General features: G+C 42.7%; 1 protein-coding gene across 2 annotated transcripts in view; it reads right to left on the bottom strand.

Annotated features, from left to right (window-relative positions):
* Nucleotides 1-13,313, bottom strand: part of kif19 (kinesin family member 19) — a 30,619-nt gene that overhangs the window by 3,494 nt on the left and 13,812 nt on the right. The window contains exons 3-14 of one of the 2 annotated variants that reach the window (XM_067488319.1): nucleotides 7,526-7,636; nucleotides 7,322-7,409; nucleotides 6,556-6,692; nucleotides 3,809-3,934; nucleotides 3,499-3,693; nucleotides 1,718-1,864; nucleotides 1,500-1,622; nucleotides 1,225-1,381; nucleotides 940-1,114; nucleotides 636-834; nucleotides 275-545; nucleotides 70-194 (exon numbers count right to left, since the gene is read on the bottom strand). In XM_067488319.1, coding sequence (XP_067344420.1) covers nucleotides 70-194; nucleotides 275-545; nucleotides 636-834; nucleotides 940-1,114; nucleotides 1,225-1,381; nucleotides 1,500-1,622; nucleotides 1,718-1,864; nucleotides 3,499-3,693; nucleotides 3,809-3,934; nucleotides 6,556-6,692; nucleotides 7,322-7,409; nucleotides 7,526-7,636 — 1,854 coding nt within the window. Of the gene's footprint in view, nucleotides 1-69; nucleotides 195-274; nucleotides 835-939; nucleotides 1,115-1,224; nucleotides 1,382-1,499; nucleotides 1,623-1,717; nucleotides 1,865-3,498; nucleotides 3,694-3,808; nucleotides 3,935-6,555; nucleotides 6,693-7,321; nucleotides 7,410-7,525; nucleotides 7,637-13,313 lie in introns of both variants that reach the window. The other variant, XM_067488318.1, reaches the window with a different exon arrangement.

Genomic DNA, 13,313 nt, shown 5'->3' with positions numbered 1-13,313 from the left:
CACCAGACCACTGTTTGAATATTTTAGTATAATTTGATTTTCTTATCTGCTTTTGCATGCAGGAGTTACCTTGATGGTGTGTCTGGTGGTCACCTTATCCAGTGCCATGGCTCTGTCCAGTTTCCTCTCATCCAGTCCCCTCATGTACATGTCGTACAGCTCCTGGAGGTGTGGAGGGACTAGCAGACTGTGGTCTGGAACCCACATGCACATAGAGAATTCAGTAAGCCATGCGACAGACGCTGCTCTCCAACAAAAACTTTGACGAACTCACCATTGATGAACTGTCTCTGCTGCTGTATGAGCTCGTCACACAGGTGTCTGTGCTGCTCGAAGCGCTGCACCACAAAGTTTTTCTGCCGGATGACATTGTCCTTGAGCAAGGCGTTCGACTGCATCTCCGCGTTCTCGATCTCCAGCTCGTGGACCTTGCAGAGGAGACCCAAGACCTCACGCTGCTCCTCTGAGCTCACCCTCCGAGGTAGCAGCTCCTCCAGGCGCTGGGCCCTGTCCCGAAGCTCTAGAAATCTGCGCTCGAGCAGCACCTTAAGGAAAGAACAACAACAGCTGATCCCATTGCCACACTTTAGCATTTTGTCTTCATTTTTAAGACATGGGCGGGGGGGACGACCTACCTTCTGTTTTTGAATCCTCTTCTGTTCAGCCATGAGTGAGACTAGATTTTCTCGGGCAATCGCCACCTCCTGGGTCTCAGTGCTGTCGGGGGGGGACTCTGGGGAGTCAGAGTCCTTCTCGCTTTCATCCTTATTGACACTTTCCTTTCTCCTTTCTGCTTGCCACTTCTTCCTGCGCCTACTCTGCTCCTGCTCCCAGCTAGCATAACAAAATAAACATCAGTACTAAGTTCAGTTTGATGTGGTTTTTATTCCCAAATATTACACAGGGACCTAAGAGGTATGACAAACACTAAACACTGACTCTGCTATGGTTAGCAGGTGTTTGGAGGTGTCAATCTGAATCTCCATGTTGCTGTTCTCCAGCTCCATCAGGCTCTTTCTGATCTCCATCTGCTGGCGGAAGGCATCAAGGAGCTGCTCCTTCAACTGGTCCATCTCCGCTTGACTCTGCTGGGTGGAGTGGGCCTGGACCTCAGCTACAAGTGGGGAAAGATGATGAGAGGAGGGTAGAACAGGACAGCATGAGATGGTAAGGAAACTGTAGGGAAATTCGGCTCTGAATGAGGCCGTGTGGACAAGATGTTACCCTGGACGTGGCGGATGTCAGCACGATCTGAGTTGAGCTGACGACTCGCCTGATCTGCAATCTTCTTTTTGAGCCGCTGGATCTCGCAGCGCAGGTCTGAGATAATGTTGGTGTATTGAGCAATGTGGTATGACACATTTATCATGTTCTTCTTTACCTGAAAAACACAAATAAAAAGAACTTAGCTAATCAGCTAATTTGGTTTTTGAAATACTCTAAAATGTAAATGTCTTAGAATGAAAATATACAAAATAAACTAAAATACATGTTCTCACCCGTGTTCGAATGCTTTTGGCACGGTCAGCATAGGTTAGTGTGTTACGAGACTCCTCAAAAGCCATAGAGGCAGGGCTAATATGGGCTATCATGACTGTTCGGCTGTTCCCGCCCAATGAGTCCTGTTGATCAATGACAGATGGTGAAAAAGTCCAGAGGGAAAAATAAACACGAATCCAAAAACTTAAAAAAAAAAAAAACAAAAAAACAGTAATACCTTTAGTAGGCGAGTCAGCTTGCTGTCTCGATAGTTGACATACTTGTTGGCATTTTTGTCACTCAGGGCATTGATACAGTTGCCCAAAGCCAGGAGGGAGCGATTGATGTGGGCCCCCTCTTTTAGCCGCTGACCCCTGTTCTGAGTCTGAAAAATTACAAACGTTTTATTCAATTCTTAAAAATATTTTACACCTTTGTTAGTGAGTAAACAGTCAAGATCTGACAGGAAATAAGACGACCCAGATGAGGACTAACAGACCCCAGCATAGAACCATGTGGTTACATGGACAGCACCTTATTTTCTCACCATCTGAACTTATCTTCATGAGTTTAAACCTCTCCATGAAGAACATGAAGAAGGTGAAACCAGGTTTTCAGGGGCTTCAATGCTTTGCCCACTGATACCTCTGAACATGTGCAGCAGCTCCAGACTGAAGAGTGGCCGTCATGTTTCTGCTCTTGCCCAGGAGATGGCATTACCTCCTACATTTTGTCCATCAACACTTGGCTGACCTAAACCAACTTCACCGTTTCCTAACCACATGTCCTCCTCTTCTTTAAAGGCAGAGAAAACGTTCCCCTGTGGCCTCCATCGACAAACAACTCTCTGTTCTGCTCCGATCCTAATGGAGGCCATATGTGCTATTTATCAATAGTATGGATGTGAACCTTCCACCAGTCTCCATGGAAAATAAGTGCTCTCACTCACCGACTGTTTGCTTGTTACTCTCATGGTGTGGAAAGAGATGGCAGTGTTAACATGGCCGAGAATTACAAGCTATTAAAAGCAGACTCAACTTGAGAAACTGCGAGGCACAAACTGAAAAAATACGGTTCAACATTCTCACTCGAGTACTTAAACAGAGAAGGTCAGTGCATAATAAAACGCAGAAAATCAATCTGCTCACAGATAATTTTCTGACAATACAGTCCCGGCCTGTGGGAATTAATGCTTTTATAAATAAACTACTTGATGCCAAATAAGACTAATCACCAGTGGTGGAAGAAGAATGAACCTAAGGAAAAGTTAGTACTGTAAGTACGAGTGCACAAGTATTGTCAGGTAAATTTACTTAATGTCCTGTGAGACTCTATTATATATACAGTACATTATTAAACTTTTATTGCTAAAGCCATGTTAAGACTGAGATTATTTAAACAAATACACATTGTTGGGAACTTATATCCCATGAAATTTCTTTCCATTTTATCACAGAATTGTCATAAAATAGAAAGAATTAGAAAGTCAAATTTCCACCACTTGTAATAACGGTGTAGCTTTTAAAGCAGCTACACTGTAACAAATTAATTTGGCTAAAGGCTTTTTGCCTTAAGAAATGTCATAATGGAAAAAATATCAGATATAAAGGGTTTTTTATTGAGGTCTCTCGAGGTTTATGGAAACCTCAATCATGCAGGCTGTTGTTTAAGACTCAGCATCCCCAGTGAGCTGACTATAGTTAGAGGCTACATGAGTGCAGACACACGCACATAGCTGACCCTTGTGGTTAGTACGGTTACACAGTACCCTCACCGATTTTATGTAAGCTTAAAGGGAGCAATTTATGTAATGGCCTTTAGCCAAGTCTTTGATAAATTTTAGACAAAACACTGCACACAACAGTAAATGCAGCCTCATAGGTACAAACACACACCAAAAAAACTTCTCTACCTGCACAAGTATCAGTTTTCAGCTACTTAAAATCTCCTGACTATGAATACGTATATGTATAAATATATATATGTTTAAGAAAATAAAATAATAAAAAAAAAACCCACCTGTGATGCTCGTTCAGAGCCAGCGAGGTCAATCATGAAGAGCCGTGCAAAGCGGACTTCCTGCAGGACGTCTCGGCAGCGGCTCTGCTGCTTGACAGCAACCTGCAGCACCGCGTGGGAGCGAGATGATGTCTGATTGGCAGCCGTCGGCTCCTGGGTTCGCTGTTTGTTGCCCTTCATCAGCAGTTCCATGATCTGACAACACACAGGTAGAGAGTTTTCTAAGGTGTGCAGTTGCACTAGGTGAAATCTAAATGTTTTGATTGAAAAAAATGAGCCCTGCAGTGCAGGGTTAGGTAGCTAATTTCACCTCTTGAGCATTGATGGTAGACACCTCAGTGATGCCTGCAACCTGAATTACTCCCTTAGAATCTTCTCTCAGGTCCAGAAAGCCCGAGGACGGGTTCAGCAGGTCACGGATCATTTCATTGTAAATCTACAAAGATGCAGACAGAAACATAACATTGTCAGTCCATGAACCTGCAATAAAGTTGAGAAAATAATACTAATGTTTATCTACGTGTTAATTCGTGTCTGTAACACATCCTTTCAGTTTATTTCAATAAAAAAAGTCTTCATTCTGGCTTTTAGGGCTACTACACACACACAAGCCCGGTACAATGACATCAACTAGTGTAATTTCGGCAGCTTGTCATTTAGAAACCACAGCTTGTTGGGTGGCATCCTGTCATCAAGCCAATGCCAGCGCTCTTTTTTTCTTCACAAAAATAAAATGTAGGTGACTTGAGGGAGCGGTGAAAGCCTGTTGGCCCACATAAAAGCCTGCACAGGAAGTGACATCCTGGAAAGTCACCACCAGATGACAAACCCAGAGGAAGGTGGAACTGTAAACACAGGTTTTATTTGTCAAGCCGAACCCGGCCACTAACGCTGAAAAGGGGATGCTTTTACTGACACTGACATTTGGGTATTTGTTCTGCTAGTTTTTCCATCTGCACGCCTTCACTGCTGGTGAAGTCTGAACACATTTACCACCACACTATGTGCACTGTGAGGCCCTACTTAGAGTATGGGGAGCAAGGTGTGTGTGCTTTGCTCAGTCAGGTTGTAAAATGGCTTTTAACCTCTTTGTGGTGAGTTCGGCAGTGGCAACAGATTGTTCCCTGGAAACGGCAAACACACACGTCACACAAAGCGTTGTGTCAGGACTCATCCCGGACGAGTTCAGTGCAGGACAGAGAACGTCCAGATTCCACGACCGGTGTCCTTATAGGAAAAGGTTCACTTCCACCAACCAAGAGTGCTGCTAAAGATCTACGCTTCAGTAACATAACATATAATGATAGCGTTTGGCAGCAAAAACACAAAATGTAATTTCATGTCTTCAGCCAACCTTTCTCCCAACAGACAAAATCTTTCCTGCACAAGTGCTTTTATTGTGTCATTTCAAATTTTCTCTTCCGTGTACTTTGATGTTCTTTTCATATTTGCCCTCTTCATTATTTGATGAGGAGGTCATATTCATCATCGGTCTTTATGCTTTTCTTTTGCTGTGCTCATTTCCTTTTCTTCCCCCATCGAACATTTCAGAACAAATCTGACTCATTCTTATTTATTTTCATGCTGACCCATTTTCCAGAATGGCTTATGGGAGCATAACTACTGTATAATGGACAAATTGTTGACTTTAAATCAAACCTGAAGATCTTGAACGAGGCAGTCAATTTTCCAAGGGTCACGTGCTTTTTCCCTTATTGGAAAAAACTAATAAACAACAAAAAAAAAAACAAGTAGCTGCTACTTGGGAGGTGAGAAGTGCAAATATATAACTTGAACGGGCAGTGTAATGTGTACCTGCTTCTCAGTAATGAGGTGTTGAACCACAACAAGCAGGCACACAGGGAAACCACCATCCTCACCCTGCTGTCTTATCTGTGCTTCATCATCCACTAACAAAGGCAGAGATAAGACTCAGCTCAACACCTAAAAGCACTGCAGGCTTCTGTGCAACAAAAGCACTGTATACAGTGTGCGATCGGTTTCTTAAAGCAGTGAAAACCAGACAGAACTAATGCTGACACCGTCCGGCTGATTCGATATTTTGCCTCGTCTTACGTTGTTTCATCTTGCATTTTCTGTTTAAAGTTGTACCTATACTTGTGCAAACGTAGCAGCTGATAGGCCAGCGAATCCACTGCACTTACATTGTGTGTTGGCGAGACACAAATAATAATGTATGTGTAGTAGTGATCCAAAGAATATAACCGAGAGACAAACAAAACAAAGTCGGTTGCTATTTCGTCTTGCCGGAATATTTCTTCCATCAAAACACTTTTCAGTTGGCACTTTTGGTTGCGTGGAAAAATAAGGGCTACAGTAAAAAATTATATTAAATGGAAGAATTTACAGCTTCACTTTGCTGCAAACCGCCAAAGCTGCTGAATGGCCATCGATAAGGGTCACTTAGAGACAAAGAGCTGAAATTACAGGTGATTGCCAGTTACAGGCATTCAGCAGTGGTTCAGTGGTCATTTGTAGTTGGGTTTTGTGCCAAAAACCTTATGTTGAGATCGGTCAAGTCTGTCTTTAAAATAGAAAAAGAAAAAGAATAGAAAAAAAGAACCGGCAAATCTATTTTTGCTTTGTTTAAGACAAAACATAAAGACCATATAATAAAAACCAACAAACACAATAGAAATGAAAACCTGTCTGTTCATGTGTGTCCGAGCCTTTCTGCGAACAATGATGCAAGCTCAGCTCATTTCACATGTGACACAGAAGCCAGGCACAAGTAAAGCGACACCAGTGCCACCTGCCTGCAGATGGCATTAGCTAACAACCTCAGATGTTATCAGTGTGAACAGGTGACGGTGAGGGACAGAAGTTCTATTAGTGATGCCGACAGGAACAGAGGAAGATGTCCACAGTTCAAATATGAAGAAATCAGTAGAAAACTCTTAAGTCTGAGGGAGCAATCGAGATAACAGCCATAAGACTTTGAGCCCCACTTCAAGCCGAGTAGGAGATGTGTCCTCACTTTTGCATTCGCTGGACGATTTTTGTGTTGTGACAAGTTGTGGACACTGAGATTCTCACCTCCAGATAGGACATGGAGACGCTGTACAGCATGTCGTCACTGGTCTCTTCGATGGCACGGAACAGGTCGTTCAGAGTTCGAACGTAGATGCCCGGCTCCTTGTCCGTCCCCAGCATGGTGTATGTCTTCCCACAACCTGGAAAAAGAAAAACATTCCATATTTAATCATTTTTCTAGCTGCTTGATAACAAGGAGTCAGTATGTGTTAGTTGGCCTTTGCTGTTGCACGTTCATGAGCACACTCTCTGGCCCAGATGACTGCAGTTCAGGCCTTTGTAGCTACTAGGTCTTTAATGTCAGCTTGGTGTGTGTCTCTGTCCTACGATCCTAAGACTGTATTCAGCATGTGCCATCTTAATGTATCCTTGGATGACCTGACCACACTGTTAAACAACCTACAATCGCTGTGCTTCCCCAACAGAGAATCGCTGAGATATTTGGACAGGCAGAAGGAAGAAGAAATCCGAGACAGGTACATAACTATTCTTTGACAATCTGCCCATAACCACAGGATATGTGGGAGGTAGAGCATGACTAATTTTCTAATCAGAGCTGCAAAAAAATTAAAAAGTAAAACAGACATGAATAGGATGTGTCACCCTCTTCCTGACTAGGTGACTCAGACCGAGGCTGAGCAGCAATTACGGGTGAGAAAGGTAACACAATAGGTAATTATAGGTGATACTGTACATCTCTACTCAGCCTGAATGCAAAGCAATCAGCCTGGGTCATGCGTTCCACACAAACTCATACACACACACAAACCTGTGGGTCCGTAGGCAAACACAGTGGCATTGTAGCCTGATATGAGACCCTCAATCAGCCCCCTGGTTGTAGCTCGGTACACCTCCTCCTACACAGGAGGCAGAAAATAAAGGGTTCAGGTGCACATACACGCAGTGCAGTGGGATATTTTTTTGTTCACTTCATTCAGTACTTGATTTATATGAACTTCTACTACTGACTGACCTGGCTGGCGGAGTAGTCGAAAGCAACGTCAAACATGTAAGTCTTCTCCCTGGAGCGGTTGGCACGCAGGATGTCATCTGGATCCTCCATGGGGTCCATCAGCACCACCATCTAATAATAGAGCAAGGGGAAGGAAAACAGAGGGCAAAGACAGATGAGAATAAAAGCAGCGACACGCGGTATGAATAGATAGTGGGTCCCAAAACAGTCGGTTCACTCGATCATGATATGTTTCCTGTTAATCACCTAGTTCAAATAACAGGCAAAAGGTCCCTCGGTTTAGTGGGTGTCTGTTTGAAAATGTAGCAAAAATAAATTACCAAAAGGACAGGTGGGAAATTCGGAAATGTGAAATCCCATCTAACTCCGGCTGGGATCGTAAGGATTACAGTCTCTCTGTTATCATTTACTGCTCGTTTAGATCCTAACGTGTGTTAACACTTTATGACAAAGGGAATTAAAACATTAAGTAGGCTGCACAGCTGTGGCATCAGCTGTCAGGACGAGCCGGCATCAAATGCAGATGGCTTTCTATCTGCTCCAGATTGCTGCAGGTGTCTCTTTCTGTTGAGACACTTAACGTGTGGCCTCGGTCTGGGGAAATGAAAGACATCAAAAACTGTAGTAGCTGCTTGGAAGTTGTAGGCTTCACTTGGGTTTAATGCAAGTTTAATGTAACTGTGACAACATTTAAAGCTCATCACCACATCAATTTGTTTTTTGGGTTTTTTACATTATTCTTAAAACAAATATTAGAGCAAAATCATCATTTTACGTCAATTTCTTCGGAAAAGGTTCTCCACAATATATCCATGCACTCTGTGCAACTACAGAAGTCACCTTACAAGTGCATGGACCCTGACCTATCGTAGAATTTAAGAAGAGCCTAATGCACATGAGTTCTTGTGTATTCAGATCAGACCGGAAGAGACATTTTATTACTTTTAAAAGCGAGGACTGACAGGAACAGGCACGTTTTTTTTTTTCAAAATTGACCAATTAAATTGTCAAAGTAAAAATAAGTGCACTTCTCCACTTTTCAGCCAGCATTTCTTCTTCCACCATTTGATTAGCAATGATTAGAAGAGAGGTAAGTGCATGCTGCCCGTGCACCAAAAACAGTTACACTTCCATAGCGTGTTGTCCATGAATGCAGCACAGAGCAGCACAGAGAGACCAGACCAAGTGAAGACAAGTGAATTCATGGGGGCAGGTTGAATTTGCTCTGATGATGCTATTGTGCATGTGACAGTTTGAGCTATATAGAATCACTCCATATGTGAATACACGGATATTAAGATGTGTCATTGTTCAATTTGTGCCATTTGAGAAAACCTCCGCCTAACCCACAATCAGTAAATCAAAGCTCTCCATAAGAACATTTCAGGGACAAAGTCTGAAAAGAAAGAGCACAGCATGACAGCAGGAGGAATATATAAAAATTTATATAAAAATGCTGTTGATAAGGTTGACAGGTTGTCCGCAACTAAAGAGGAATCATTCTTTTCTCAGGTTTGCACTTTTATCTGCAAATATAATATGCATCTGACAATAAAGTAAATAATCATACAGAAAACAAAATAGGGAGAGTTTATTTCAAATGTAGTGAAATCAGAACATATTCATAGCCCGTCATTGTTTGCACACTAGATTTGATACATTTAATTTTAAGTGTATAGAACTGACATGTTTGCTCATCAATCTACACTCATTGTCTTTTAATATAAATGTGAAGCATTTAGTGTTGTAATAAACATCAGGACAAAGAGGAATGAATGTTTCTAGCAAACAGAGACACTGGTGAGTTTATGGGTGTCGAGGAAACAGTGTTAAATGACATTGGTACCCGCTCTGCTGCACCTGTACTGTTGCGTAATGGGAGCTGCAGTTTTTCAGGTTCCATTGTCAGGAAGTTTTCAACTCCTAATAGCTTGTGCTGCAGTGGCTGGCTTCAGTCTGTCTTGAAATATTAAAAGAATGTGCCTTTTTAGTTTTTTTCATGAAGAAAAATTAAGGAAATGCATAACAAGGGATTGCATTGATTTGCTGATGCTAATGGAAGGAAGTTAGTCAATGATGTGATGTTATGGATTTGGTTCTTCATTAAATTACTTTGGAACTCTTAGCATCAGCTTGTCCCTTCAGAGGCCGCCACAGCAGAACGTGTTCCGCACGTTGATTTGCCATGGGTTTTGCTGTTCCTGCTGCAACCCTCCCATTTTATCCAGACTTGGGACCGGCAACCAGGGTGTCCCTTGGTGGCTGGGCGGGGCCACACCTGGTGGGGTGGGACGAGAACCTGCTGCTGCCCTCTGCATCCCAACCCAATGGATGAAAGCCAACAAAACATAGATGTTATATACTTGCGGTGGCCATGCAACTTTTGACCGATGCAGACGCCATGTGCAGGAAATTATATGGTTACAACACGAAGAGAGTAAATGTCCACTTGAACTACCATCCTGAGTTTAAGGTACAAAGTAATATACATTTAGCTGTATCTGTCACACAGCAATAAGCTCTCAGCGAAAAGAATATTGAGGTCTGCAAAGTCATGTGCATATATGTTATACAATAGGTCGTAATTATGTGGCAGTACACTTTGACCTTTTTAAATTAAGATAAGATTCAAAATTAAATCTACAACATAATAAAGGGTGCAGGAGTGAAGGTGTGCTAATACTTTCTAAAGCCACCGTATGGCTGCTGGGAGTTTTCAGCTGAGGCCTGTAACGCTGAAACACCCGGTTTGTTTGATGACCCCCCTCAACCACTGAGCCGCTCACTTTGAAGCCTCTCAATTGATATTCAAGAGGAGAGATTTCACTTTTAATAAACTGACAACAGAGGATGAAGGCGGGGAGCACGGCAAGCTTACACAAGCTGCAATCATCAAAATAGGGGATGGGAGGAGAGAGGGACCAAGGACTGAAGACGGAGAATTAGGAAAGATGAGGAAACACTGCTACTTGTTTGTCCTTGGAGTTTACTACTTCACTGGACTCAAGATATCTTTTATCATGTTGTTCGTTCTACAATAGTTCTTTTCTATGGAATGTGCATGGAAAAGCTGCGGATCCCAGGAGAGCATGTGAGAAGTTGACACCAGTCTCTTTCCTCCCTTCCTCTTAACATCCTGGTTCTCCTCTAACTTTTCTTTCTTTCTAGTTGCAGTGACGTACGAGTTCTGATCACATTTCACAGGACAGATATCGTGAACTCAAGGTCGGAAGCACTTGAGTCACTTAGTCTCTTTCAATGTGATGACCTTCAGACACAATATGAGTACTCTCAGAAGCATTTTTGAATTAGTTTGACAAAAAAGGCAAAGGAAAGAGAGACAAGCACATGTGTCTGTTGTTGCAGGAGAATGGAACAAGCAGCACTGCACTCTTGTGCAGCACTTTTATCAATAGTCTCTTTAGACCTTAGTGCACACGTGTCCAAAGTCAAATTCAGTATAGTCAGTGTGACTACATATGATCAACAAAATTACAACCATCATCTACTAAACATGTAGCGCTCTACATGGAGCCTAACTTGTAAATTGTGTTTTAGTGTGTTTCAGTTTAGCCAAAGAGTCAGAGGTTAGAGAATAACACGGTGTGAAAAGTGCATTAAAAAAAATCATTGTATTACAAATGCTACCTGTTAAGTGTTCATTTAGTTGCTGATTAATTTTCAGTTGATTGAAATAAAGGCCATGTTGGAGCCATGAAAAATGAAGCCCTTTTGAATTTAGCACCCTTAGTGTTGACCTGTTACCATATGCACGAAGGGTGCACGTGTTGTTGTGAAAGCTAATGAGCATGCAACAGTGCTCCTACATAATTGCATGTATAGCAGGTATCAAATAGTGTGCGCATCCATGCACAATTCTCCCCCCCCACCCCCACCCCCCCGCGCATACACTTGGGAAATTCATTAAGGGCCAAGGGTGTTGATAGCACCTCCAGTCCCATCTGTCAACTGCGTTTCTTGAATTACAGTGGCTTCCACAGCTCCATCCATGAACATCCCCACGCAGCAGCTGCTGTCTGGCATGATCTACACGACTCATTTTCTTAAGTCTCCTGATAAGTCTGTGAGGTGCTGGCTCTAATGACAGTACACTGTGTAGCAACATAAGACCTTGTGTCTGGGCTAGCGCTTCAAGTGTTTTCCCGGCAATAACTGACTGCAGGCAATATCGACTATGGCACCCGTTACACAAGCAGGCCGTCCTCTGTGTTCAGTTAGGACGATTCAAAGAAACAAAAAGTCTGGGGTTTAGTTCATGACAATCCTACTGTAGCTGCATACAGAACGGGTTAATGAGCATTTGGAAACATGGCAGTCTCATGGATACCAATAAAGCTCTCACACAACCTCCCCCTCTTTCACATTCTCTGTTGTACACAGTTCCATAGAAACATGAACTCTTACACTAGCAACTAGTGCACTGCAACAAGCAAGTCTCTGCGAGCAGGTTGGCAATTGGCCCGACTGGCCACTTGAGCGGAGGCCAGCGCGCTCGCACGCAGTTTTGTGTACGTGATTTAAACGGGGAAAAAGCATATGACTTAGTTCCACACGAAACAATCAACCATATCTCACAGCTTTAATCGGTCGATCGTACTGTCAATTAGCCATTAGGCAGATAGAATCCACAGAATCATCCCCAGAAAGAAGCACACAGAATCATTTTTGTGTTTGCTGTGCATGAATCATGAACCCAGCAGTATTAAAACCGGGAGGTGAGTCAGTAGACAGGTGCACAGCAACCATTCTCCAAACACAACAAGCACAATAGCAGGCATATAACCTGATAAGATTATTACAAATGTCTGACGGGTTCTGGTGCCACTGTTAACAAACAAAGTATGGGACAAGCTTTAACTGTGACACTGAAAATTAATTACTTGAATATTTGCATTGGCTGTGAGGCATTAGAGCACAACAGCTATTTGTTTTTTTGCCAGTTGATCTATTTCCCTAACCTCTTGTTACCCATTGGGTGACCTTGCAATAATCGAAGCCTATAAGCTATATAAGACGGGAGGCCGAAACAGACAATGCACAATTACCAAGCATAAATGGTGGTAGCTATTCGTGCATCACCTTTAACCACTATACCTACATTTCGAACCACGATTTTCCAAACATCAGAATACTAGTAGAGAAAGACATCACTCAACTATATTAGTTGCAATATTAGTTCCATATTATAAGGTGAGAGATGTCAAGGTCAGTTTGAAGTTGGCTCCTGTTTTTCTTTTACTTTTTGTGGCTGCTGACTAATTCAAGGGCACCACTAAAGAAGATGTCAATTTTGACACAAGAGGGCTGGAAGCCAGAAGGAGCCAAGAACCGTATGAAGTGAAAAGGAAAGCAATTTCCTGGTTGACAGCCTCTGTAAACACGGTGTCATTTTTAGCAGTTTCATTTGGATGCAGGGCTTGACTCATTTAAATTGACCCTGCGAGCTGACAAAACAAATGGCTCGAGTGTGAATTTACACACTGTGGCTATGAAAAAAGAGGATCCTAAAATATTCATATCCTCACAAGGATCAGCCAAAGTCAAAACAACAGCTTGCTTATGCAGTGACATGAAACCAATTAGCGTGATGGAGTTATCTAAATGCCATAAAAAGCGCTGGGATACGGTGGAGCGCACTTGCCCAGCGCCATTCTTGGCTGATGGGTTTTCAAATCAACAGGCCCTGCTGTTCAGGTCGTTAAAGCAGCAGGGTTGACCTCGTTGGCCATCTTGCTGATTATTGCACTGGTAGCTCCCACCGCGGATC

Source organism: Channa argus, chromosome 20 (assembly GCF_033026475.1).
Source record: "Channa argus isolate prfri chromosome 20, Channa argus male v1.0, whole genome shotgun sequence".
Classification (NCBI taxonomy): domain Eukaryota; kingdom Metazoa; phylum Chordata; class Actinopteri; order Anabantiformes; family Channidae; genus Channa; species Channa argus.
The sequence above is the reverse complement of the archived record's forward strand: the minus strand, read 5'-3'. Positions and strand labels throughout refer to the sequence as shown.